The sequence below is a fragment of the Gorilla gorilla genome, chromosome 1 (genome assembly GCF_029281585.2).
Source record: "Gorilla gorilla gorilla isolate KB3781 chromosome 1, NHGRI_mGorGor1-v2.1_pri, whole genome shotgun sequence".
NCBI lineage: Eukaryota > Metazoa > Chordata > Mammalia > Primates > Hominidae > Gorilla > Gorilla gorilla.
Genome location: NC_073224.2, coordinates 220,000,938 through 220,027,792, shown reverse-complemented (window position 1 = coordinate 220,027,792; position 26,855 = coordinate 220,000,938). Strand labels below are relative to the sequence as shown.

The 26,855-nt window shown below is 43.2% G+C and overlaps 1 protein-coding gene and 1 long non-coding RNA gene across 4 annotated transcripts in view; one reads left to right on the top strand and one right to left on the bottom strand.

Annotated features, from left to right (window-relative positions):
- Nucleotides 1–15,670, bottom strand: part of LOC134758040 (uncharacterized) — a 29,154-nt gene extending 13,484 nt beyond the window's left edge. The window contains exon 1 of the long non-coding RNA XR_010132789.1: nucleotides 15,610–15,670. This is a non-coding gene — a long non-coding RNA (uncharacterized lncRNA). The remainder of the gene's footprint in view (nucleotides 1–15,609) is intronic.
- Nucleotides 7,045–26,855, top strand: part of OTUD3 (OTU deubiquitinase 3) — a 32,389-nt gene continuing 12,578 nt past the window's right edge. For all 3 annotated transcript variants that reach the window (XM_019012021.4, XM_055386460.2, XM_019012015.4), the window contains exons 1-4: nucleotides 7,045–9,222; nucleotides 16,874–17,022; nucleotides 20,855–20,967; nucleotides 24,002–24,124. In XM_019012021.4, the coding sequence (XP_018867566.4) occupies nucleotides 8,777–9,222; nucleotides 16,874–17,022; nucleotides 20,855–20,967; nucleotides 24,002–24,124 (831 nt within the window). In that variant the 5' untranslated portion in view covers nucleotides 7,045–8,776. The remainder of the gene's footprint in view (nucleotides 9,223–16,873; nucleotides 17,023–20,854; nucleotides 20,968–24,001; nucleotides 24,125–26,855) is intronic.

Genomic DNA, 26,855 nt, shown 5'->3' with positions numbered 1-26,855 from the left:
TGCTGGCCACACAGCTTGTAAGAAGTGGGAACTGGACTCAATTCTGTCTGACCACTCCAAAACCTGTTGTTTTATTTTTTATTTTGGTCCACCCTATGCTAAGTGGGTGAGATAAAAGGAGCACTGGAAATGCAGAGGAAGAGGAGGAAGTTGGAGAGGGAAAGTGGGACAGGCAGAGGCACACAGAGGATGACCCACGGCCATCAAGAACAGGAACTGCCGGCAGAAAGAGACAGGGGAGGCTGGGCGCGGTGGCTCATGCCTGTAATCCCAGCACTTTGGGAGGTCAAGGCAAGCAGATCCCCTGAGGTCAGGAGTTCAAGACCAGGCTGGCCAACATGGTGCAATTCCATTTCTACTAAAAATACATACAAATTAGCCAGGCGTGGTGGCATGTGCCTGTAATCCCAGCAACTTGGGGAGGCTGAGGCAGAAGAATCGCTTGAGCCCAGGAGGCGAAGATTGTGGTGAGTCGAGATTGCACCACTGTACTCCAGAGTGGGTGACTGAGCAAGACGCCATCTCAAAAAAAAAAAGAGAGAGAGAGAAAAAGGAGTCAGAGAATTCCACATGTGTGTGCGCGTATATGCAAACACACACATGCCCTCAACATCACTATCACTATCACCACCATCACCATCACCACCACCACCACCATCACCACCACCACCATCACCACCACCACCACCATCTAAGCAGAAGCAGAAACACAGGGTGACTGAAAGAGGGAAAAAAAGACTTTTGCTGAGTAACATTCTTCCCTGTGCCCTGTTAGGATACTGTCATGGAAGGTAATTGATATGGTTAGGCTCTGTGAACCCACCCAAATATCATCTTGAATTATAATCCCCATAATCCCCATGTGTTGAGGGAGGGACCGGGTGGGAAGTGATTGGATCATAGGAGCAGTGTCTCCCACGCTGTTTTCATGATAGTGAGTGAGTTCTCACAAGATCTAATGGTTTTATAAGTGTCTGATATTTCCTCCTTTGCACACTTGCTGTCTCTTGCCTACCGTCATGTAAGATGTGCCTCTTTCCCTTTTGCCATGATTGTAAGTTTCCTGAGGCCTCCTCAGTCATGCAGAACTGTGAGCCAATTAAACCTCTTTTCTTTATAAATTACCCAGTCTTGGGCAGTTCTTTATAACAGTGTGAGAATGGACTAATACAGTAATCAAACCATGTTGCATTTTCACAACATTAGGAACAAATAAGGAAATGAAAGACCTGGCCTTGGCTGGGTGCAGTGGCTCATGCCTGTAACCCCAGTACTTTTGGAGGCCAAGGTGGGAGGATCACTTGAGGCCAGGAGTTTGAGATCAGCCTAGGCAATACAGTGGGACTCCATCTCTACAAAAAATGAAAAAATAAAAAAATCAGTTGGGTGTGGTGATGTGCACCTGTAATCCCAGCCTCTCGGGAAGCTGAGGTGGGAGTATTGCTTGAGCCCAGGAGGTCGAGGCTGCAGTGAGCCGTAATCACGCCACTGCACTCCAGTCTGGGTGTCAGAGCAAAATCCTGTCTCTAAAATAAAATCAAATAAGGCCAAGCATGGTGGCTCACACCTGTAATCCCAGCACTTTGGGAGGCTGAGGCGGGTGGATCACGAGGTCAGGAGATCGAGACCATCCTGGCTAACATGATGAAACCCCGTCTCTAATAAAAATACAAAAAATTAGCTGGGCATGGTAGGATGTGCCTGTAGTCCCAGCTATTCGGGAGGCTGAGGCAGGAGAATCACTTGAACCCCAGAGGCGGAGGTTGCAGTGAGCCGAGATCGTGCCACTGCACTCCAGCCTGGGCGACAGACAGAGCGAGACTCCGTCTCAAAAAACAATAATAATAATAACAATAAATAAAATAAAGACTGCCGAGGGGATGCTTTTTGTTCTGATTCTTTGATGTCTACATATGTCTCCTGTGCCCATCGAATATAGTGAAATATTATGAATTCAAATTCTGGTAATCCTGGCTGGGCATGGTGGCTCATGCCTGTAATCCTAGCGCTTTGGGAGGCCAAAGTGGGTGGATCGTTTGAGGTCAGGAGTTCAAGACCAACCTGGTCAACATGGTGAAACCCCGTCTCTACTAAAAATACAAAAATCAGCCTGGCGCGGTGGCACATGCCTGTAATCCCAGCTACTTGGGAGGCTGAGGCAGGAGAAGTGCTTGAGCTGGGAGGTGGAGGTTGCAGTGAGCCAAGATCATGCCACTGCACTTCAGCCTGAGCAACAGAGCAAGATTCCCTTTCAAAAAACAAGAACAAAAACAAAAAACCCCACCAAATTCTAGTAATTCTTAACCTGTGACAGTTTGAACATGGCTGATTTGATATTTAATTTTGCTTAGAGAACCTTGTCCTCAGAAGAAGAGAAAATTAGCAATAAAATCAAGATTGATTAGGGGGCAAGAGAGCAAATGCTAAGAACTCTTAAAGACTTCAGAAATGCCTGTTTCTAGGGGAAAGCTACATGCTTACTGCAAATTCCTTTTAGGTGAAAAAGTAGATCTCAAGATAACTCTATAGGGCTTCAATGTAAGGGAAAGAATAGATTTTGTTAGTCTAGAAAAATAATTTTGTTGGCCAGGTGTGGTGGCTGATGCCTATAATCCCAGCACTTTGGGAGGCTGAGGTGGGAGGATTGCTTGAGTCCAGGAGTTTGAGATCAGCCCGGGCAACATAGCGAGACCTCGTCTCTTTTAAAGAAAAAAAAAGAAAAATTAATTATTTTATTAATTTTGCTGGGTGCAGTGGCTCACGCCTGTAATCCCGGCATGTTGGGAGACGGAGGTGGGCAGACCACCTGAGGTCAGGAGCTCAAGATCAGCCTGGCCAACATGGTGAAAACCCATCTCTACTAAAAATACAAAAAATTAGCTGGGCATGGTGGCGGGCGCCTATAATCCCAGCTACTATGGGGGCTGAGGCAGGAGAATCGCTTGAACACGGGAGGTGGAGGTTGCAGTGAGCTGAGATCGCACCATTGCACTCCAGCCTGGGCAACAAGAGCAAAACTTTGTCTCAAAAAAAAAAAATAATAATTTTATTAATTGTAATAATGCACACAATACATGAACACAATACCCTCATTTAAAAATACGTATGAAATAACGATAAGGTCACTTTCACTCTTTCCTCTCTCCTTACTCTGATCCATTTGCTATGTGCCCTTCCAAACCATCTTCTATGTTTCTGAGTATGAAGACAGAGGCGAGAAGATTGCTTGAGTCGAGGTATTGGAGGCTGTAGTGAGCAATAGTTGCCCCACTGCACTCCAGCCTGAGTAACAGAGTGAGAGCCTGTCACTAAAAAAGGAAAAAAAAAAGTACACACATATACTTGCAGAAAACATGTAATTCTTCTGTTGTGTCTTATGTTGTTGAGTTTTACATAAAGTCTGCACTGAACGGATCATTTGATCCCATACTTTTCATTTGACCACATGCCTAGGAGAGCTAACCATGTGAGTTCATCTAGACCGACCTCATTTCTCCACCACCTCATTCTTTTTTTGTTTTTGTGTTACTTTAAGTTCTGGGATACATGTGCAGAACGTGCAGGTTTGTTACATAGGTATACATGTACCACGGTGGTTTGCTGCACCGAACAACCCGTCATCTATCCACCACCTCATTCTTTTAAGCTGCTGCGTTGTATGTAATAAATAGCTGTTCCATAATTTAAGAAGCCATTTTCCTATTGATGGATATTTAGGTTGTTTCTAGTTATTTGTTTTTACACACCACCATGCCTTAAACATCCTTCTGAGGCAGGATAAGTAAGGTTAGAAGGCCATGTTGACTTGTCCCCTTGTGTGACGCTCCGCGGGTTCCTTCCGCATCCTTTGCACCCACGCCTAACTCTTCTGCAAGGGTGCCACAGGATACCAGCCGACCAGATGGTTACAAGTTCCTGGTATCTGTCTCAGACAGCCCGGAAAAGAGAACAAAAAGCCCTAATTCTTCTTGTAGCTTCTCCAATCTCCAGCCAATCAGCTTCAAAAGCCCAAGAAGCTATTAGCTACAAATGCCTGCCCTGAGGGAGCTAGGGACTTCTCCGGGGTCCCGCATCGGCAGCTAGGCTCAAGGTTTAGCTTGCAGACCTTTTCCTCATTTTAATGGTTAAACAAAAGGCCAGGCGCAGTGCCTCACGCTTATCTGAGCACATTGGGAAGCTGAGGCGGGAGCAGCCTGGGCAACATAGTAAGACCTCGTCTCTATAAAAATTAAACAGAAAATTAGCGGGCCGTGGTGGCTTGCGCCTGTAGTCCCAGCTACTAGGGAGGCTGAAGCAGGAGGATGGCTTGAGCCTGGGGGGTGGAGGTTGCAGTGGGCCGTGATGGCGCCACTGCACACCTGTTTAGGAGACAGAGCAAGACTCTGTCTCAAAAAAACAAAAAAGTAAAAAACACACCCCTAGGTGGTTTTATATGCTAATGATACACGTTATGCGTGTTAGAGCACGTCGATGCTAAGCGCATGTGCCAACTGCAGGTCTCTTTGCATGTTTGACCTCAGCAGTATTTTATGAATATGCATGTACAGCTCCCATAAAGGGAATTCCCCTTAAGGTACTAGGGGCTGCCTCTCCCTTTTAGCAGCCTGCTTTGCCTCTCAGAGTGTACTTTTGAAGCAGCTACACTGTCTGGGGTATATACCCTGGGGTTCGTCATCTCGCACCAGGAAAATTTAGCTCACGGACACACACGAGGAGTTTAGGAGCTGAGGTTTAATAGGCAGAAGAGAAGAGAAAGAGCAACAGCTCTTTCAGGAGAGAGAGGTGTCTCCGAGTGGAAAAGAACGGTTGGTAGTGATGCACTGGATTTTATAGTCTAGCTTGAGGAGGCGGTGTCTGATTTACATAGGGCTCACAGATTGGTTCAATCAGGTGTGACATTTACATAGCAGGGAAGGCTGGTTCCCCACCCTAATCTTATTATGCAAATAAATTATCCTTGGCAGGCTATTTTGTCTGCTCCTTACTGTACACGTGGCTGGCAGAGAAGAGGTGATGAAGCCGCCATCTTGAACATGTCTAGTCGGTAGTTCCCTGTGGCATTTACCCGTGCAAGCTCCCAGCTTGTTTGTGTCTGCAGCTCCACTTTACAGGCTACTCTTTGTTAGAAGATGATTTGGGGCTGCTTTTCATTCAAAAGAAAAGCCTTACCGAGGACTCCCATGCCCTTACTATCTGCCTACGCGATTTCTTCTTAACTCCTGTATCACTTTTGCTTTGCAATAAACTTCTTTGCCTGCTCTTTGGAGTACTTTGGACTCACTCTCAAATTCTTTTACGTGGCTAAGTCAAGAACCTGAACGGGCCAACTGCCAACACTTGGACATACCTTCTAGTGCACGTGCATGTAATTTGCTTTAGGACTATCTGCGTCTGAGAGTGTACTTTTGAAGGAGCTACATTGTCCGGGGTATATACCCTGGGGTTCATCGTCTTGCACGAGGAAAATTTAGAATACGGATACACACGAGGAGTTTAGGAGGAGATGTAATATTTCTATTTTTAGGATAGATCACGAGATGTAGACACTAGACATTTAAAATGTTACCAGATACAGGCCAGGTGCAGTGGTTCATGCCTCTAATCCCAGCATAGTGAGAGGCTGAGGCACGCGGATCACCTGAGATCAGGAGTTCGAGACCAGACTGGCCAACATGGTGAAACCTCGCCTCTACTAAAAATACAAAAAAAAAAAATTAGCTGGGCATGGTGGTGTGTGCCTGTATTCCCAGCTGCTCTGGAGGCTGAAGCAGGAGAATCTCTGACAATCTCTTCAGCCCGGGAGGCAGAGGTTGCAGTAAGCCGAGATCATACCACGGCACTCCAGCCTGGGCAACAGAACAAGACTCCATCTCAAAACAAACAAACAAACAAAAAAACAAAAAAACCCCAAAGTTACCAGATACAGTCCAAATTGCCCTCCAAAGTGGCTAGATAAATTTACCTCCCAACAGCAGTGTGCGAGAGTTCTCATTTTCCCATACCCTTGATGGTATGTTCTTGAAAGTCCTAAAGCTGCATTTCTTCACTAAAATTCTGTTAGTCACACTTTTTACTAATGTATACTGCCATCCAATGAGGTTTGATTACTATTATTATTATTTTTGAGACAGGGTCTTGCTCTGTCACCTAGGCTGGAGTGCAGTGGCACAGTCATACCTCACTGCAGCCTCAAACTCCCAGGTTCAAGTGATCCTCCAACTTCAGCCCCTCCGGAATAGCTGGGACTACAGGCATGCATCACCATGCCCAGCTAATTAAAATTTTTTTGCAGAGATGGGGAATCTCACTTTGTTGCCCAGGCAGATCTTGAACTCCTGGGCTCAAGCAATACCCCCACTTTGGCCTCCCAAAGTCCTGGGATTACAGGCATGAGCCACTGTGCGGGTCAATGATTCTTTTAATTAACTCTAGCGAAGTGGGCAGAGCATTCATTTTATTTACAAGTACTATACTCCTTCCCTTTGGCCTTTAAATATAATTTATAGGCAGCATTGATTTGCACTTAGAGACACTGTCTAACACAGGTCTCCGCTGAGAAGAGAAATTCGCCCATTCAAAATCTGTGTGTGGGCTAAAGGCTAAGGGCTTATGCCAGAAAAGATTTTTTGTTTGTGTTTTTGTTTTTGTTTTGAGAAGGAGTTTCACTCTTGTTGCCCAGACTGGAGTGCAATGGCGCAGTCTCAGCTCACTGCAACCTTTGCCTTCCGGGTTCAAGCGATTCTCCTGCCTCAGCCTCCCCAGTAGCTGGGATTACAGGCTGGCCTCGAACTCCTCACCTCAGGTGATCCGCCCGCCTCCACCTCCCAAAGTGTTGGGATTACAAGCGTGAGCCACACGCCCAGCCAAAAAGATTTTTACAAGACGGGCAAGTGTTCGCTTTTCTATTAATATGTTAGCAGTCTGTATTTACTTATTTGCTGGTGAGAAACCTTTCTTCCCTGATTTCTAAAGTTTGAAAGTCTTTGCCCCTGAGCTCATGAGATTTCCAGAGAACTGATTCAAACAACTTCATTAAATAGGTACTTACTTCATGCCTGGGGCTTTACATTTTTATTTAACGTTTACAACTCTCTTTTGCATTCTTATTGTCATCAGAAAAATGCAAATCAAAATCACGATGAAATACCATCTCATGCCAGTTAGAATGGCTTTTGTTAAAAAATAGCAGATGTTGCTGAGGCTGTGGGGAAAAGGGGAACATTTTTACACTGTTGGTGGGAATGTAAATTAGTTCAGCCACTGTGGAGAGCAGTTTGGAGATTTCTCAAAGAACTAAAAATTGAACTACCACTCGACCCAGCTATCTCATTACTGGGTCTATACTCAAAGGAATATATATCGTTCTATCAAAAAGACAGATGCACCCATATGTTCACTGCAGCACTATTCACAATAGCAAAGACATAGAATCAACCCAGGTACGCATCAACAGTGGATTGGATAAAGAAAATGTGCTATATATACACCATGGAATACTATGCAGCCATAAAAAAGAACAAAATCATGTCCAGGAAGAGGGGAGGACAGCAACATGGATACAGCTGGAAACCATTATCCAAAGTGAACTAAGGCAGAAACAGAAAACCAAATACTGCATGTTCTTATAAGTGGGAGCTAAACATTGGATACACATGGACACAAAGATGGGAACAATAGACTCTGGGGAATACAAGAGTCGGGAGGCAGTTGGGGGAAAGGGTCGAAAAACTACCTATTGTGTATTGTGTACTTTGCTCACTACCTGGGTGACAGATTCATTTGTACTCCAAACCTCAGCCTCACGCAATATAGATGGGGTTTCACCATCTTGGCCAGCTGGCCAGGCTGGTCTCGAACTCCTGACCTCAGGCGATCCCCTGGCCTCGGCTTCCCAAAGTGTTGGGATTACAGGCGTGGGCCACTGCACCTGGCCTCAGTTTTTGTTTTTGTTTTTTTGTTTGTTTGTTTTTTGAGACTGAGTCTCGCTCTGTCCCCCAGGCTGGAGTGCAGTGGTGCAATCTCGGCTCACTGCAAGCTCCGCCTCCCGGGTTCATGCCATTCTCCTGCCTCAGCCTCCTGAGTAGCTGGGACTACAGGCGCCCGCCACCACGCCCGGCTAATTTTTGTATTTTTAGTAGAGACGGGGTTTCACCGTGTTAGCCAGGATGGTCTCCATCTCCTGACCTCGTGGTCAGCCTACCTCGGCCTCCCAAAGTGCTGGGATTACAGGTGTGAGCCACCGCGCCCGGCCTGGTCTGTCTCAGTTTTAAAACGGAAAGTCCTGCATCCCAAGAAACCTCTAGTCCAGGCAAACCTAGGTGGGTCGCACTAGGATGGAATTAGGATTTCCAGTGGTCTTGGACAGAAGGGCAACCTCTCCCTTGAGTTACGAAGGAAGGCGGAGAGATGAAGGGCAGGATTAAATAAACAAGTATGCGGGCTTTGGAGCCAGGGCAAAGCTCTGCCTCTTAGCTGTGTGATCTTGAAATTATTTAACCACTCAGATTCAGTTTCCTGTAACTTGGGAATAATTAAACAAGAATGAGCCGTGTGAAAGTGCCTATCCAACTGTAGTAGGCTCGCAGCAAGAGTTTAAATCGTTTTTATTCATCTCCGGTCCTAACTTTTGCCGCTGCTCTGTGTTCCACTCTTCTATCATCTTTAATTTCTCTGCTTGACTTGTTCCTGCTTTGTTCTCTCTGGTCCCTCTCCGGTCGCTCCTGCCACTCACGTTGAGTACCATCCACCACTAGAGGGCGGAATAGAACAAACCAAGATGGGTGCCCCTCTAGCTCTCTATGGCGTCTGCTCGCCGAGCCCCGCAAAAGAGGCGGGGATTCCATCATGTGACCGGGGTGCTGGGCGCCGGCGCAGGCGCGGTTGCTGCGTAGTCGTCGCCGGGCTCCGTTGCCCGCGCTGTTTTACCTTCTCAACGCTTGAGGCGGACGCTGGGGGGTCCTGCGCCTTTCCCTCCTGCCGCTGGGGACTGCAGGCTAAGGCCATGTCCCGAAAGCAGGCGGCGAAGAGCCGGCCGGGCAGCGGCAGCCGGAAAGCCGAGGCCGAGCGCAAGCGCGACGAGCGGGCGGCGCGCCGGGCCCTGGCCAAGGAGCGGCGGAACCGGCCGGAGTCTGGCGGCGGCGGCGGCTGCGAGGAGGAGTTCGTCAGCTTCGCCAACCAGCTGCAGGCCCTGGGGCTGAAGCTGCGGGAGGTGCCGGGGGACGGGTGAGGCGGGCCGGGAGCGAGGGAGGCGGCGCCGGGGGACGCGCCGGGCTCGGCCTGGCGACCGTTGCCCGCTCGCGTCCATCCATTCATTCGGGCGGCCCGGGCGCCTCCCGCGAGCCAGCCACGCTCCGAGTGCAGGGCGTCCAGCTGCGAGTGAGGCGGACAAGCCCCTCGCCCCGAGACGCTAGCGGGGATCCCAAAGGGTCCTAATCATGGCAGACGCCGCGAGCGAAATAGAAAGCGGGTGCTGAGACCGTATATGGGAGCAGGGCCACTGGATTGTGGCCAGGAAGGGCTCTCTCAAAGGTGACATTTAAGCTGAGTCCTAAAGGAATGAGATGGAGCCAGGCATTGGAAAAACAGTTATCATGACGATAAGACCAGTTGAAGGAGTTTGAGTAAGCCCCACTTGGTAGAACGCTTTGCCTCCTTTGAGTCCTTGGTTTTTGGGTGGTGCCCCCATTTACATTTGTGAAATTAGGTCGCCTGTTTACTGAGCTGAAGGCAGCTTCTCTAATTCTTCCTTCCATGGGCCTCAGTTTCTCTGTAAGCAAAGGTGCTTACCCAAGCTTTCTTGGGACTTAGACTGGATCCAGGTCCAGCTTTCTTTAGGGAACGCGGAGGGGGAGAGTGGGGAGGAGGAAGAAAATTAGCTTCAAGAAAGGGGATATGGCTCCAGGAACATGGATGGAAGAAGGAAAAGGGTCAGGAAGAGGGGAGAACAGTTAGGATCCCCATTGCAGGGGCAGGTAAAAAGGGGTCTGGTTGTCAGCTGTGTCACTTTGGAAGAGAGAGTGTTAATAACAGCCTGGCTTTTGTTTTTTTCCTCCCCGTATTTGAGTGCTCAGATCCTGCAGAGGGAAGACTAAAATGAAATTAAAGACCATAAGGAATTGCCTTAGTTCATTATTATTGTTATTTTGTAGAGACGGTGATTTTGCTGTGTTGCCCAGGCTGGTCTCGAACTCCTGGCTTCAAGCGATCCTCCTGCCTCGGCCTCCCAAAGTGCGGAGATTACAGGCATGAGCTACCACCCCCGGCCAGGAATTGCCTTAGATATTAACTGCAGAAGAAGGTGTTTTAAAAATTTTCACATTACATTGCAGCTTATTGATTAAGACTGTGAACTGGTCCTAATTTCCCTTTCCCACCGTTCCTGTTTATGCTCATTGCTTCAGGCAGATTGGATTTCTTTTTGCTCACAAAGAGTTCACCACACTTTGCTGCGTTGCTGTTTTTTGCTTAAGATGCAGTTGGAACTTGATTACATTTATTCACCATCATCTGGCAAAGTGCTTGGTACATGGAAGGCAGTCAGTACGTTTTTGCTGAATGAAATATAAAAATAATAGAGGGAGGTCAGCTAGCCTAAGCATAAGCCCAAGACACCCTTATAGAAACAGAAATACCAATTGAATACAGTGGAATTGGCGTGGGACATTGGGGCTTTTCCTTGCAAATGATTGGATTGCTTGTGTCTGCTATACTGGGTATGGTATTCTCAATGTCAGGGTGCCCAGGAAACTGAAGTACTCAATAGAAGGTTACTTATGAGGAGGAATCAGCACAGGGAGTTGTAAACTCTTGAGGGGGCTTTCATAAGGTTATGGGAAACTTTGGGGGTACTACTTCTGCTCCCTATCCCCACACCCCCATACACACACAGCATACTTTTCAAGTTAATTCAGCACACCTTAAGTAGGGTGCTGGGAATATGTTGATGACTAAGATACTTAAGGACTTCATAACCTAAGGTAGAAACACGTAACAGTGGGTCTCAGCTTTTTTGGTCTTAAGATCTCTTGGCATTCTTAAAAATTACTGAGAAACCGAAAGAACTTTATATGGGTTATAGCTATGAGTATTTACTATATTAGAAAGTAAAACAAAGTTTTAAAACACAGGAATACACACACATTCCATTAGCTATCAGAGTGATGACTTCATGCATCAGGTAGCCTCTGGAAAACTCCACTGCACTTGTGAGAGAATGAGAATGAAAAAGGTACATTACATCTTAGTTTTGAACTCACGGATACCCTGAAAGCATATCAGAGACCTTCCCACATCTCCGGTCCCTTGAGTCACACTTTGAGAACAGATGATACAAATAATTAAAATATAGTTTGATATATTTTTAGTAACAGTGACTGATTATAATGGTACTATTGAGAAGGAAAAGGCTACTACTCTATGAATTGGCCAGGAAGTCCTTCTCGTTCATTCGGTAAATACTCATTGGATACACTGCTAGATGCCTCTCAGAGGGTGTCATGCTCTGATTGGGTCATGAAGGACCAATAGGAGTACACCAAGAGAACGGTCCCATCTGAGGAGGAGTATATATAGAGGCACAAGGACACGATGTTTTTGGGAGATCTACAGGTTGTTTAGGGTGACGGGTAGTGTAGGGCACAAGGGCAGAACTAACGGTCAGTGAAGCTAGTCTCCAGAAACCAGCTTTACTGGAGTGCTCATGTCTCTCTTCCAAGGTTCCTGTTCTTCGGACAGTGTTAGATAAAATGATCATATTTCCTCTTGTGTGGGCTTCATGGAGCTAACCACCTTCTGTTCACAAGTTCTTCACATGAGTTCCATTAGCTGGACTGTGGTTCAGCCCTCGTCAGTATCCTAGTCCTTTCGAATGTGGTGATGACAGACTTTATCACTGCAGGGGATGGTGTTTCCTGTGTATGTGATGGGTTGGCAGGTGTCAACAGATTCTTCTACACCCCTCAGACGGAGTCTTACTCTGCCACCCAGGCTGGAGTGCAGTGGCACAATCTCGGCTCACTGCAATCTCTGCCTCCTGGGTTCAAACAATTCTCTTGCCTCAGCCTCCTGAGTAGCTGGGATTACAGGCACCTGCTACCACAGCCAGCTAATTTGTTTGTATTTTTAGTAGAGATGGGGTTTCACCATGTTGGCCAGGCTGGTCTCGAACTCCTGACCTCATGATCCATCTGCCTTGGGCTCCCAAAGTGGTGGAATTACAGGTGTGAGCCACCGTGCCTGGACAACGGATTCTTTTATTAATGTTTATTAAGGACTCAGGTGAAATATAATGAAGTTAAAGACTATTAAAAAATAGTTGACATCTCTAGCGTTCCCTGTTTTCATTCAGATTTGATTACAATCTGGAGTAGCCTGATACAGTATCTGTGAGCATGTTCATTGTTGGCAATATGGTACCTGTAGCATTCTGGAACCTGAGGGGGTTTAGGGATGAATTAACCAATATCCTGTAATACAGCCTTTACATGGGTTGAGTCAGCTTAGTGTAGATTAATCAGGGAGCTACTTAGAGGGTTTTGTAATGCTTCCTGGACCAGCTTCATATTTCACGTGTTGTCTGGAAGGTGGACCCACATAAATTGGATTCATTTTTCAAAGCAAGAAAGAAATAGTTTAACCTTGATGTTTTCCTTAAAAACATGATTGGCTATAGTGTGAAAAGAATGTATAACTCTATTTATTAGGCAGTACAACATTAACATCCCTATGAACTTATCTAGTTGTGTCTTACTAAATGTAGTTCTGAGTTACATTACTCATTAGCAGTGTTCTAAAATTGAAACATTGACGAATCACTAATTTTAGCTATTTATCTTATTACTAACAAGTAGTTTATTTTTTAGTTTTGTTTTTAATATTGCAGGATCACAGTAGTAGAAGGGCATTCACACATCATCTTGTCTAATTATTGCCTGTGTCACCTGAACAGCAGTGCCATCTTTTGTGCCTCACTCAGTGGTTTTCAATTGGGTGCCATACTAGAATATCTGGGGAGGAACTTTTGAAACAATTCAGGGCCTGGGCTCTCCCCTAGATCAACTACATCAGAATCTTAGAGTGGGGCCTGGTTATTGATGTTTTTTTAAAAAAAATTTTACAGATGATTCTTATATGCATCCATAATTGAGAGTGACTGATTTAGAGTCTAGATTCTCAACTTGTGTTTCTCAAACTTCAGTATGCAACATAACCACCTGGACTGCTAGTGAAAACACCTGGAAGGGCTATGTTGCTGGGCCCCAACCCCAGAATGCCTGATTGAGTAGGCCTGGGTGGGCCCCAGCATTTTCATTTCTAACAAGTGCCCAGGGGATGCTGATGCTCCTAGTCCGGGAACACACTTTGAGAATCAGTGATCTAGATCAGCGCTGTCCAGGGGAAATAGACTGTGAACCACGTATGTGATTTAAAATTTTTCTAGTAACCACATTAAAAAGAAACAGGTGAAACTAATTTTAGTATATTTTATTTAAGCTGTTGTATCTAAAATACTATCTTGACATACAATTCAATATAAAAATTATTGATCTCTCATATTTTCTTTTTCTTTTCTTTTTTTTTTTTTTTTTGGAGACATTAGAGTTTGTTGTTGTTGCCCAGGCTGGAGTGCAATGGCACGATCTTGGCTCACCGCAACCTCTGCCTCCCAGGTTCAAGCGATTCTCCTGCCTCTGCCTCCTGCGTAGCTGGGATTACAGGTGTGCGCCACCATACCTGGCTAATTTTGTATTTTTAGTAGAGACGGGGTTTCTCCATGTTGGTCAGGCTGGTTTCAAACTGCTGACCTCAGGTGATCCGCCTGCCTTGGCTTCCCAAAGTGCTGGGATTACAGGCGTGAGCCACCGCACCCGGCTGATGATCTCTCATATTTTCTTATATGACCTCTTCAGAATCTAGTATTTTACACTGATAGCACACCTCACTGTGGATTAGCCACATCAGGTGCTCAGTAGTCACATGTGGTTAGCAACCACTATTAAACAACACACATCTAGACAATTGCTGTGAATTGCTAGTTATAGAAATTGGCAGAATCCTGAGTCTATATAGTCTACCTCCATAGAGCTAAGGTGAAATTACCTTTTATTTGCCAAAATCTATGTCTCTGTGGCTTCCAGGTTTTCGTTTTATTATACAGGTATAATTTTAATTTCACATGACAGTTGGAGGTATTGATCACGTCCCCCTGAGCCTTCTTTAGGCCAAACATCACTAGTAGTTCTTCATATTGTATTAAAGCCACATCATTTATCTGAATACGTCTCTCTTAAAATACAGTAACTAGAATGGTACCCAGTACCCTATCTGGTCTGACCCCAAATAATAAAACCTTTTCCTTTTTCTGCACATTTACTATTATTACTACAGTCTAGAGAGCACGTTAGGTTTTTTGGTGCGTGTGTTGCAATATTGTCTAATAGTAAATTATTGCGCACTCAAAACATTTGCGTGCTCTTTACGTAATTGGTTGTTTTTGTGAACTCAAATGCGAGACCTGCCATATATCCCTATAACACAGTGGTTCTCAAGCAGGGATGATTTTGCCCTCCAGGGGACATTTGGCAATGTCTAGAGACATCTTTGGTTGTCACAACTGATGGGGAGGGAGGTAGTGATGTGCTACTGACAGCTAATGGCAGAGGCCAAGTATTCTCCTAAACTTCCTACAGTGCACAGGACAGCCTCCCACAACAAAAAAATGATCCTGGAATGTCAATAGTGTGGAGATTGAGAAGCCCTGCTATAGGTAATTGTGAGAGTGTGAACTCAGGAAGTAGCCCAGATCTCCTAGAGGCCCTTTGGGCAGCGGTGCTTTGTTCTCACGAGTTTCTTGAGTGCTCTTATTGGGCTCACCTAAGGAAACCCAGGTCACTGGAGTGTTTGTTCATTACCTTGTAATCCTGTCAGAAAAGGAAGTGATTTGTCTGTTTTGGCTTGTTTTGGGTGAGCTCAAAGAAAGTTTGGTAAGTATAGAAAAGCATATTAAAAAATGTAACAATTAAAACTCTTAAATATTATTTTTAATTCTGCTGCCTAGGGGTAACTATGGCTATCATTTTGGTGTTGACATTCGAGCGAGAGCCACGTTATTTGGACTTGGATCCTGGGCCTACCACTTACTAGTTTTGTGACCTTGGGCAGGTTTCCCCTGAGGGATGGTAATAGGACCTATCTCAGAGTTGTGAGACACAACATGTTTAATACATATAAAGTGTTTAGAACAGTCCCTGGCACATTGTAAGAACTATTTAAGTGGTTGTTTCTGTGTGTTTTCTTGGCATACGTTTGTGTGTGTTTCTGTCTGTGTATGTGTATAGTGTACAGATGAACTTGGTTGAGTTCATGTGGCATATACAGTTTTACACCTACTTTTTTGGAGAACATTTGCTCATGTTATTAAAAGTTCCTAGCAAACATGTAACTGTAGAATGCCATGAATTTTGGTACATTAAATGTAAAATAACTACATAAATTTGTGATAAATCACATCTCTTAAACTAAATTCAAGAATAGGCTAGTGGTGGCAGATGCTGATTAAGAAAAGTTTGAGGGAAAAGCTTGACATTTAAATTGTTTTATCGATTAACTTACTTTTCTCCATGGTTGAAAAAAGACTGCCATTGTCAGATTTTAGCAAGACACCTCAGTCTAGCCTACAGAACTCTATATTCCATTCCTTCTAGAATCTTGTCTTAGATTGTTGGAAAGCTTCTTGGTTTTTAATTTATAGAAGCTGTCTTAATTCTCCCCTCCCCTGCAAAAAAAAAAAAAAAAGTATATATTCTTATACATTAGAAGAGATTCCAGCCTTTCTATAGCTTTCTGTTGAAAATTCACTTTTCTGAGTTGAAAAACAAAACCCCCTTTTTTCCTACACATTTAGACATGAAATCTTTCTGAAAGTGATGAGTTTATACTTTGGAATTACAGTATCATAGTTTTTCATTTGGAAGAGTAAACAGTTGGGTGTAAAACTGGACAACTGTTTGGCTTCAGAATTGTTTATTTCTGTAGTTTTAAGGATACCAGATTGTGTTTGTCTTGTTTGAGTCTCTGTGTATCTAAGCCTCTGTGTTTGTGATAGTTTGGAATTTAGAAGCCTTTGAGGGGTTTGAAAGTAAAGATAACTCTTACAGTTTATTACCAGTATTTTAATTTTAGAGAAACAAAATGTGGTGTTTAAAGTTTTCATTTGGCAGGAATAACAATGGCATTGTTGCTCCCTGGATGCTAAGTGAGGAGGCAAGGAGGAAGTGTCTTTCCATAGTACAACTGTTTGTTGTCCAAGTGCTTTCCTTCTCATGACTTTCTCCACTATGTTCTTAGGACTCAAACAGAGTATTGTTCAGTTGTTAGTATTGGCAGCTTGACAAATTGCTATTTTTTGGGTACTATTTGTTAAATGAATGATTACTTAGCTGGGTAGCTGTAGTGGAACTTGTTTTAGAAAAGAGGCTGTAGATAGGACATGATTTTGGAAGAGGATCTGTAAATCATAGCCCTTAGGCATGGAATGGCCTGTAAGGTCTGGACCTTGTAGTAAGGTGGTTAGTGTATCACTGGCTCCACTTGTTGAAGCAGCTGAGGCCCAGGGAAGTTTAATGACTCTCCTGAGTCAGCCAGCTGGTACATGGGGAATAGAATCCTTGTTTGCTGCCTCTCAAGAAGGTAATATGGTTGAATATGCCCTCATGCTGTCCCCCGTGGTCTTGGAAGAATCCTGGACTGTTAGAGTTGAGTCTTTACCTCTGTGTGCACAAAATATTTCCATGGATGATCTGGCATGAAGCATCATTGTTTTAGACGAACTAAGTTCATTTTTGAAAGGTCTTGACTCATGTTGTTGTTTTGACAGCAATTGCTTGTTCAGAGCTCTTGGTGATCAATTGGAGGGACACTCACGAAATCATCTCAAGCACAGACAGGAGACAGTGGACTACATGATAAAGCAGCGGGAAGATTTTGAACCCTTTGTAGAAGATGACATTCCTTTTGAGAAGCATGGTAGGTTCACTGTGGGACATTGTGTCCTTCAGGAGTAATGCATTGGGTAATTAAGTCCACTGGCATCCTCCCCCCTCCCAGCCAAGGGTTTGGTTATATAAATCACGACATTCATTTATTCAAGAAATATTTGTTTGCCTACTTGGTTATCGGCAGTATGCTAGGTAGTTGGGGATCAGTAGGTTTAGCTGTATATGCCCTTAATAAACATGATGGTGTTAATTGACCTGAAAAGCGATTCATGACTTCTTACTCTGTGGGGTGGGAAAAGCAGGCTATAACATAGCTTGTATAGGTTGATCCTATTTTTAAAAGGTATACAGACACAGTAGGAAAAGTCTGGAAAGATACTAACATTTTGTTTGTTAATTCTTAGCTTCACTTATTTTTCAGAAATTACTCATTCTCTTTAAACTTCTATAGAAGGGAGATAATAATAGCATCTATCTCATAGGGTTTTTGGTGAAGATTAAATTAGATAACAAAATTAAAATAAGCCCTTAGTAAGCGTTAGCCATCTGGGGATGATGGGACTATGGTATTTTAAATTATCTTCTATAGACTTTTTCTGACTTTTAGATGATCATGTATTACTTTTAAAATTAGAAAAACCAATAAAATCATGTTAATTTCTCACCCAAACCCCAAACACCATCTGTTTTCTTTGAGGCAAGTCAGTTAGTGATTTTAATTGGTTCCTATTTAATAGGCATAGATCTTATAGAAAATGCATATGAACTTGTAAACTTTAATTTCAACAAATATTTACTGAGGATCTACTGTGCTTGCTGCTGATATGTCTTACAAATGGCATTTTCATCACAGGGCTTATAGTCTTTTCTGTCTGTTATCAGGAAAGAGAATTGATCCTTTGTTTTAGAGAGCTAAGTCTGGAGGCCATGCCGAGAATGGATGGGGAGAGAGACTGATAAAGGAGACTAGTTAGAAGGTCTCCACACTGGCCAGATGAGAGTAGAGGAGGTCTCCATCAAGGTAGCTACTGAGGATAATGAGTAAGGCCCAAACCAAGCCACACTTTGGCAGTGTAATTGACAGGACACATTGGAGGTGAGGAGGGGAGAGGGAGGAGACAAGAGTGATTCTGAAGTTTCTTCTTAGGGAATGGGTAATTGGCTGTACCGTTAGCAAGAGAGAGGGCAGCAGGAGGGGGACATTTGGGAGAAAAGGTATCAGTGATCCCAAAGTGTTTCCCATTCCTTACTAGGAAAGAACTTACTCAGTAGGCACCAGACACAGAGCAACAAAACTTCCAATGGGTGGTTTGTACCAATCACTGAGTTCAGATGGTCCCTCTTCCTGGGATTACTTTTTGGCTAGCAGATATGCATAGTTTACTGGATAGTCAGCAGTTTACAAATTAAATGTTTGTATATGGGACAAATTTTGTAGTTTAGTGCTGTACGAAATGAATTGTGTCATTAATCCAATGAAAACATCATTTTGGATGAAACGGGTTTTTAGTTTGTGATGTGAAACTCCACTTTGAACACTGTCAGTGAAGATCACATGGTGGATTTTGGGGTGTTACAGGATAGGGAACTCAAATCTTCGGTTGCCAATGTGATAGTCACTTGAGATGAACAGTGGAAAGGTGTTTTCTTGAAATGTCACTATGCATGCCTGTTGCTTGGAGCTGCTTAAGAATTTGAGCATCACAGAAGTAAGAAGTCACTTTGACGGCCAGAGCAGAAATGAAAAGAAACCTGGAAGTCTGCACATTCTCTTTGTGTGTCAGTTGAAGGCTTGGCTTGTTACATTGGTGAGTCTTGAGTCATAGTTACCTGTTTTTAATGTCAGTGTGCTGCCTACCTTGTTGTACTGTGAGATTCTCAAGGGCAGGGACTGTGTGTCTTTGTTTTGCGGTGTGGCAGTGCCCGGCATCTGGTAGACATTCATAAAGTGAATAAATGAATGGTTCACTATACTATTAAGGACCTGGTCACCCTTGCATCTGGCTGTATCTTTAGGATTATTCTTTTCTTTTAGACTGTGGCTTCAGAGAATCAGCAACATCTTTCCCCCAACTGTACAAGTATCCAGGTCAGAACCTGAGTATTCTTAATGCTTATCTTCCTCCTTTCTCTTACCCGTTCATTACATGTTATCACTCTACCTCAGCAGTTTTTCTTTCACTGCTACTACCCCGTAAAATCAGACCTCTGTGGCCATTTGCTTAGATTTCCTCCATACTGTTCGGTATCATTGTCTCTTGATTCCCTCAGTCTGTTTTCTACATAACAGCCAGAGGAGGATCTAAATGTGTTTTTCCTCTGTATAAAAGCTGTTGGTGACTCATCTATTGACCTCAGGATAGAGCCCAGACTTTTTAGTTCTTCATGATCTGGGATTTTCTCATTTCTCTGTCCTCATCTGTTGCCATTCCCCCCAACATTTTCTCACTTCCTCCACCTCTCCATCTCAGCATTCTCAGTTCCTGCCATATTAGAGTTCTCTCTCTCTCTCGTGTCTGTCTCTCCTCTTCTTAGAACATCATCCATTTCTCCTGTCTTAACTCCTCCTTGTCCTTTGGGTATTAGCTTAGTTGTCTCAGTTGAGAAGCTCCTCTGATACACCTTACCTCCCGCTCCTCAATTCCACGTTGGCTTATGTTCACCACCTGGAGTTAGCCAAACTGCAGGGTTCGAGAACACAGTCCTTGCATGACTTCCCTCAACTTTTGGTACCATCTACAAGTTGGGGTCTCCCAGAACCTCCCTTAGGTTCCATAATATGGTAGTAGGACTCACAGAACTCACTGAAAGCTATCATGCTAACAGTTACGGTTTGTTACGGGGAAAGGATGCAGATCAATACTACTAGCCAAAGGAAGAGATGCATAGGACAGTCTGGAAAGGTTCCAGACATGAAGCTTCTGTTGTCCTCAGGGCATATGCTCCTCATAGCATCTGTGTGTGACAGTACACATAGAATATTGTCACCTGGGGAAGCTTACCCTAACTTTGGTGTCCAGAGGGTTTTGTTTTGTTTTGTTTTGCTTATTGATTTACTGCATGTCTAAGTGGTTGAACTCAGTCTCCCCTCTCACCCTATCACCACCACAAAGGTCTGATGCCAGATGTGGTGGAGAGGCCCATGATGAATAACAGACACTCATCACCTTTGGGAATTCCAGAGGTTTAGAAGTGACCTCCCAGGAGCCCAGGATAAAGGCCAGACCTCTCTTTGGGCAAGGCCAAATTCTTACTGCACATGCCCTTCCTGAAGCACTTGTGCATCATTAGTGCCTATCTTGTTTGCCCCTCACTGGTTGTGAACTCCGCGAGGGCAAATTGATGGAGTGGCTGAGAGCCAGGACCTTGGCATTGGGCTGCGTAGGTGAAACCTCAGCTCCACTGTGTACCAGCTCTTTGACCTTGGCACAGTTTTCAGCTATTCTGCATCTGAGTTTCCTCATGTATAAAATGGTTTGTATAATGGTACTTGTCTATGAGATGTGATTAGATCAGTGCTTGACACATAACAACCATTCACTAATGCAAGCTGCTAAGATTACTGTGTTTATTGTTATGTTTCCAGTGCCTTTTATTGAGTTAGTATATTGGAAGTAATCAGTAAACATTTATTGCAGAAGAAATAAATGGATCTTTGCTTTATGAATGACTAGTGTTCTTCTGAGTAGCAGTCTTGTGTTGTTCAACTAGCCAAATTCCTAGACTCTGACAAAGTTAATGGACTTTTCAGATATATATTGTTGTTTCTCATTATTTGGAACTCAGTAAATACCAAAGCATGTTTGCATTTGGATTTTTCCACTATAAAGACGTCATTTTTCTTTCCTATTTCCATGCAGTGGCCAGTTTGGCAAAGCCTGGTACTTTTGCTGGCAATGATGCAATTGTAGCCTTTGCAAGAAATCATCAGTTGAATGTAGTGATTCATCAACTTAATGCCCCTTTGTGGCAGGTAGGTCACCTATTTAAACATTTATCTTAAGCTCTTATTTCTAAGTCAGCTTTGGGAATATCCGAAGATGAGGGGCTTGACCTGTGAACATTGAATTATGCGGAGTAACTTGGTCTACGAGCCTAACCAAAGACAAAAATCTTGTGGCTCAGAAGTAATCCCTGTGCTATGTACAAATGGAGTCCGGAGTATAATTTAGGAATCTTTTAAAATGCTATAAATATTCAACAGTCAGCTAATTGGGCAGGTTGGGGACAGAGAACCTAGTGTGGAAACACAGGCTGTCACCCCCTAAAGTCAGAGTGCTGCCTGTTGCTTTGTACCTCAGCTCCTTAAGACTGAGCATGTTAATTCCCCACCCACTCTGCCCTGCTCCACCACTCACCGCTTTCTCACTTTTTCTAATTAAACAGTTAAAATACAGTACTTGTAGAAAAGTTAGAAAATTGAAAAAGCTCGTAAAGAGAAAAAAATTTTATTAAAAATTATATTTAAAATTTTATTGAATCACCCAGAGAGAGGTTATTGCTGTTAATGTTTTAGTGAGTATTCGTGTCATTCACACACACTTGGCTATAAAAACATTGATACGTAACTGGAAAGGAACATATCACAATGTTTTTACACACTTTTAAAACACATACACACATGTATCCATATCCACATATATACGGACACTTCTGTGTTATTAGCATAAAGGTAACAGTGCCCTTTTTTTCATATGACACCTGCATATATTCCTTTGTAAATTGCTCAGTCATAGCCTTTGCTGATTAAAAATAGGTTTATAGGGATATAATTTACATGTAGCAAACTTCATCCTTTTCCAAGTGTACAGTTCTATGTGTTTTGACAAACACAGTCATGTAACCACCACTACTATCAACACAGACTAGTCTACTCTCGAAAAAGTTACTTCCAGGCTCTTTGTACTTTGTAATCACTGGCCCCCTCCCCCAATACCCAGCCTCTTGTAGCCCATTCTCTGATTTGTCCTTATAGTTTTGCCTTTCCAGAATGTCATATTAAAGAATGCAGCCTTTTGTCCCTGGCACAGTGTCCTTTTAACAAAACTATGCTACAACAAAATAAGATAGTCCAGGGATGGTGAGAAATTTTACCTTATGGGGATAGAAGGAGCAGGAGTGAAACAGTATCTGCTTGTGTTCTTTGGGGCAGTGTTGCGGATGTCCTGACATCAGGGTACCAGATAGAGCTATCATATTTTCCATGGGGTTCTGTTTTCCAAGGGCAATGTTTGAGCAAAAATACTGGTTACCCCTTTGTTCTATTTTTTGTCGTTAAACTTACACTGTTTTGCAGAAGTTAACAAAATCATTTGAATACGCAGCATAATGACCCTCACCTTGAAGGGGAATACTCACTACCAGCTCAGTAATCAGCTTGCCTTTTCCTCCATTGATGACTTTTTTCCCAAAGTTTCTTAGTTACCTAGGTAGTTGTGGAAGACATTTCTGCATAGGTAAATTTTTTTTTGAATTTATTTCTGTAGTGTTCTCTTTCATAAATTCCTGAGCATTGAAAGTACATCTTTTTAAAATAAATTTACTAATATTTCCATTGGATCCCCCTATGTCTTCCTACCCCAGTGAAGCATCTTATAAAATTTAAGAACTGAAACTGCATTGGTTGCTACTTTCATGGTTATGAGCTCTTTCATTAATAAAGAGTAGACTTATACTCACACCATGGAGATATTGAAACCTACATTTTTTTTCTGGTTATAATTGGAATATGTGCTCCTGTGAACAATCTAGATGTATGTAACATAGAATGTGAAAGTCCTCTGTAATCTGCCCGTGAAAGTCACAGTTAACAATTTGGTGAATATTCTTCCAGTTAGGTTTTCTATTCATAATGTATATATATTATTATTATTAGGTATGTAAGTGCTTTAGGGATTATGTCAAAGATTCTAATAAACTGTTTACTTTCCCATTGCTCTTCCTGGGAGACAAATGGTGCTCTCTATTTTGTATGTGTCTAAACCAGACTCTCTGCACTTGAGATCTGCGTATTCTACTGGAAAAGCTTCCACGCTACTGACATCTAGACTTGTGTGGTTCCTGTTTGTTCTATGGTTTTTGCTTTGTCTTTAGACCATGGATACTGTTTAAAGTAAGGGCAGTATCTTACTATGTGTGATTTTCAGTAAAAAGAATGTGCTGATGTTTTGGAGTTTAAACAAAGGAACCATTACTGGGCTTTCTAAGGGACAAAGTTAGAATGAGAGTTTCTTTGGAGGTGGCGAGTTTTATTTGGGGTACGCCCAGACCTTAGGGCTTCTGTACTGCACAACTCTAGGGAGCCCCATTCTTGTGCTGTGTGTCAGGGGTGTAGTTCACATAGAATACCTTGTGGGTGGCGCCTGCAGGGTTGAGCGCTGCAGGCCGTACTACTTTATGTAATTTTGTTTTGAAGCTGACGTAGGTAGGAGATTTGGGTTTGTTGTTGATGTTTCTCATTTAGGTGGTTAATAGAAAATGCTATTTTCGTTTTAACGAAAGGGGTGGATTTACCTTGAAGCTAATGAAACATCAGGCCACTCATTTGTAGGACTCCCTTTCTAGGTCTTGGGAGAGGTTCTACCAGTTTTATAATTTTGCATTTTTTTTTCCCTCAAAGAGAGCCTTCAAATAGTTAGGGCTTCAGGCTCAACACATCTGGATCTGCCCCTGGGCCTTCCCCTTGGAAGGGGCTTGTGCATTAGAGGGGCTCAGAGGTAATACAGCCTCTGAAGCTTAAGCTTATTTAACTTCATCGCAAGTCTGCCCCTGGTTTTTGAATTTCTTACATGATTTATTTCCATGGAGTTACATAAGCATACGGAAGCATGCACGCATAGGAAGGAGGTAGTTTGGAAATTGCTTGTGACATATCCCAGGTGTGTTCCCAATTAGTGTCTGCATAGACCTGCTGACTGGGCTTCCTCAGCAGTCCAGGTGGGTGTTTCTCTCCAGAAGTTGATAGTGTTCAGATCCTCCACTGGCATGGCCCCTTCTTTTGTCTACAGATTCGTGGTACAGAGAAAAGCAGCGTGAGGGAGTTACACATCGCATATCGGTACGGAGAGCACTACGACAGTGTTCGGAGGATCAATGACAACTCAGAGGCACCTGCACATCTCCAGACGGATGTGAGTGAGGCCTCGGATTTCTCCCGTATTCCCCGCCCTACAGGAAACAGATTGAGAGCTGTATATCTGGCGCTAAAAACCAGTAATGTTTTTGTAGAAAGTTGGCATTAAGAATCTGTGGGCCTGATTTTAAAAATATTTTTTATTTCTTAGTTTAGGTGAGAGTGATAGATAAAATTGCTTATTATTATTTTGCTTTTTCTGATAGTTGATAGTTACAATTGTATGTGTATAAGATACATGGAATTTTAAAATTATTTTTATGTTTTGAAATTAATCCACACCTTTTTTTTTTTTTTTAATTGGAGATGGAGTTTCGCTCTTGTTGCCCAGGCTGGAGTGCAGTGGTGCGATCTCGGCTCACCCAACCTCCGCCTCCCGGGTTCAAGCGATTCTCCTGCCTCAGCCTCCCAAGTAGCTGGGATTACAGGCATGTGCCACCATGCCCGGCTAATTTTGTATTTTTAGTAGAGACAGGGTTTCTCCATGTTGGTCATGCTGGTCTCAAGCTCCTGACCTCAGGTGATCTGCCCACCTTGGCCTCCCAAACTGCTGGGATTACAGGGGTGAGCCACCGCGCCTGGCCTAACCCATGCTTCTTATCTGAAATCTGAAAACTATAGTAAAGGTAAAGAAGAAAATAAAAAGCATGTAAAGTCAACTCAGCTACCTGAATGTAAATTTTGTTACTGTTTTGGTAGATTTCCATTAATTTAATGCATTAAAACATGGTTGACATTTTATTTATATAGCTTTGTTTCCTGTTTTTAAAAATTAACATTATTGGCTGGGCGTGGTGGCTCACACCTGTAATCCCAGCACTTTGGGAGGCCGAGGCGGGCGGATCACCTGAGGTCGGGAGTTCAAGACCAGCCTGACAACACGGAGAAACTCCATCTCTACTAAAAATACAAAATTAGCTGGGCGTGGTGGCGCATGCCTGTAATCCCAGCTACTCGGGAGGCTGAGGCAGGAGAATCACTTGTACCTGGGAGGTGGAGGTTGCGGTGAGTCGAGATAGCACCATTGCACTGCAGCCTGGGCAACAAGAGCAAAACTCCATCTCAAAAAAAAAAAAAAATTAGCATTATTGATGAACCTTTTTTTCCTGTTTTTACACATGATCCAAAACCATTGTTTTTTAAACAATTTTATTTATTTTTTGAGATAAGGTCTTGCTCTGTTGCTCAGGCTGGAGTGCAGTGGCACCATCACGGCTCACAGCAGGCTTGTCTATGTGGACTCCAGCGATCCTCCCACCTTGGCCTCATGAGTAACTAGGACTACAGGTGTGCGCCACCATGCTTTGTTAATTTTTTAATTTTTTGTGGAGATGAAGTTTCGCTATGTTGCCCAGGCTGCCCTCCAGCTCCTGGGCTCAAGTGATCCTCCTGCCTTGGCCTTCCAACATGTTGGGATTACAGGTGTGAGCCATGGTGCCTGGCAATTTTAATTCTTGAATAGGTCATATTTGTCCGTGGATTAGAATTCAAAATATGTAATGGGATATATAGTCAAAGTCACTCTCCTACCTTTGTACTTCAGCCACACTGTTTTCCCTGGATGCAATCAGTGGTATTAGTATATCATAAAATCTCCTATGGTTTACATACCAAGCAAATATATATATATATATATGTGCACATATTCCACTTTTGCCATTTTTACTCTCCCCACCACTAGTTGTAGCATCCTACACATACTACACATCCCACACATACATCCTGCACTGTGCTTTTTAAATTTAACATGTCTTGGGATTTAATTCATGGTAGTACATAAGGAACTTCCTGTATCCTTTTTAAAGGCTGCGTAGTGTTCTGTTCTGTAGATGCATTATAATATTTTTGACCAGTCACTTACTGATGGACTTTTAGGTGGTTTCTAACCCTTTGCTATTATAAGCAATGTGCAGTACCTTTTATGTACCTCATTTCACTCATGTATCTGTGGGACACATTCCTAGAAGGTCCTTGCCACATCAGAGGATGTTGATAAGTGAATTGTCAAATTACGTTCTAACAAGATTTCACCGGTTTAAACTCCCACCTGCAATATGTGGCTCTTTTCCTGCACGGTGCACTTCGTCAACATAGTGTTACCAAATTTTTAAATCCTTTTCATTGTTAGGGGAAAAATTGTTTACTTAACCTAGTTTTAATTTGCATTTCTCTTATTTATGCATCTTTTCCTGTGTTTAAGACATACTTCTATTTTTTGTAAATGGTATTCATTTTCTTTCCCCATTTTTTTTCCCCATTAAGTTGTCTTAATGATTTTGGGGAGCTTTTTATGTGTTAGGGAAATTCGCCTCTGTCTGTGAGATGAGTGGCAAATAGTTTTTCGCACTCTGTCATTTGTCTCTTTGTTCTTTCTCCTGTGGTCTTTGCTATGAAAGAATTTTAGATTTTTACATAGTTAAATTTGTTATGATTTTCTTATATGCCCTTTGGATTTTGGGTCATAACTGGGAAAGTCTTTCCCACTCTGAGGTTAAAAAGAATTCTCCCATAGTTTAGAAAAGTACTTTCATAGTTTCACTTTATTTATTTATTTATTTTTTGAGACTGGGTCTCACTCTGTCGCCCAGGCTGGAGTGCAGTGCTATGATCATGTTTCACTGCAGCCTCAACCTCCCAGGCTCAAGCGATCCTCCTGAGTAGCTGGGACCACAGCTGTGTACCACTATGCCTGGCTAATTTTTTATTTTTTGTAGAGACAGGGTCTCACT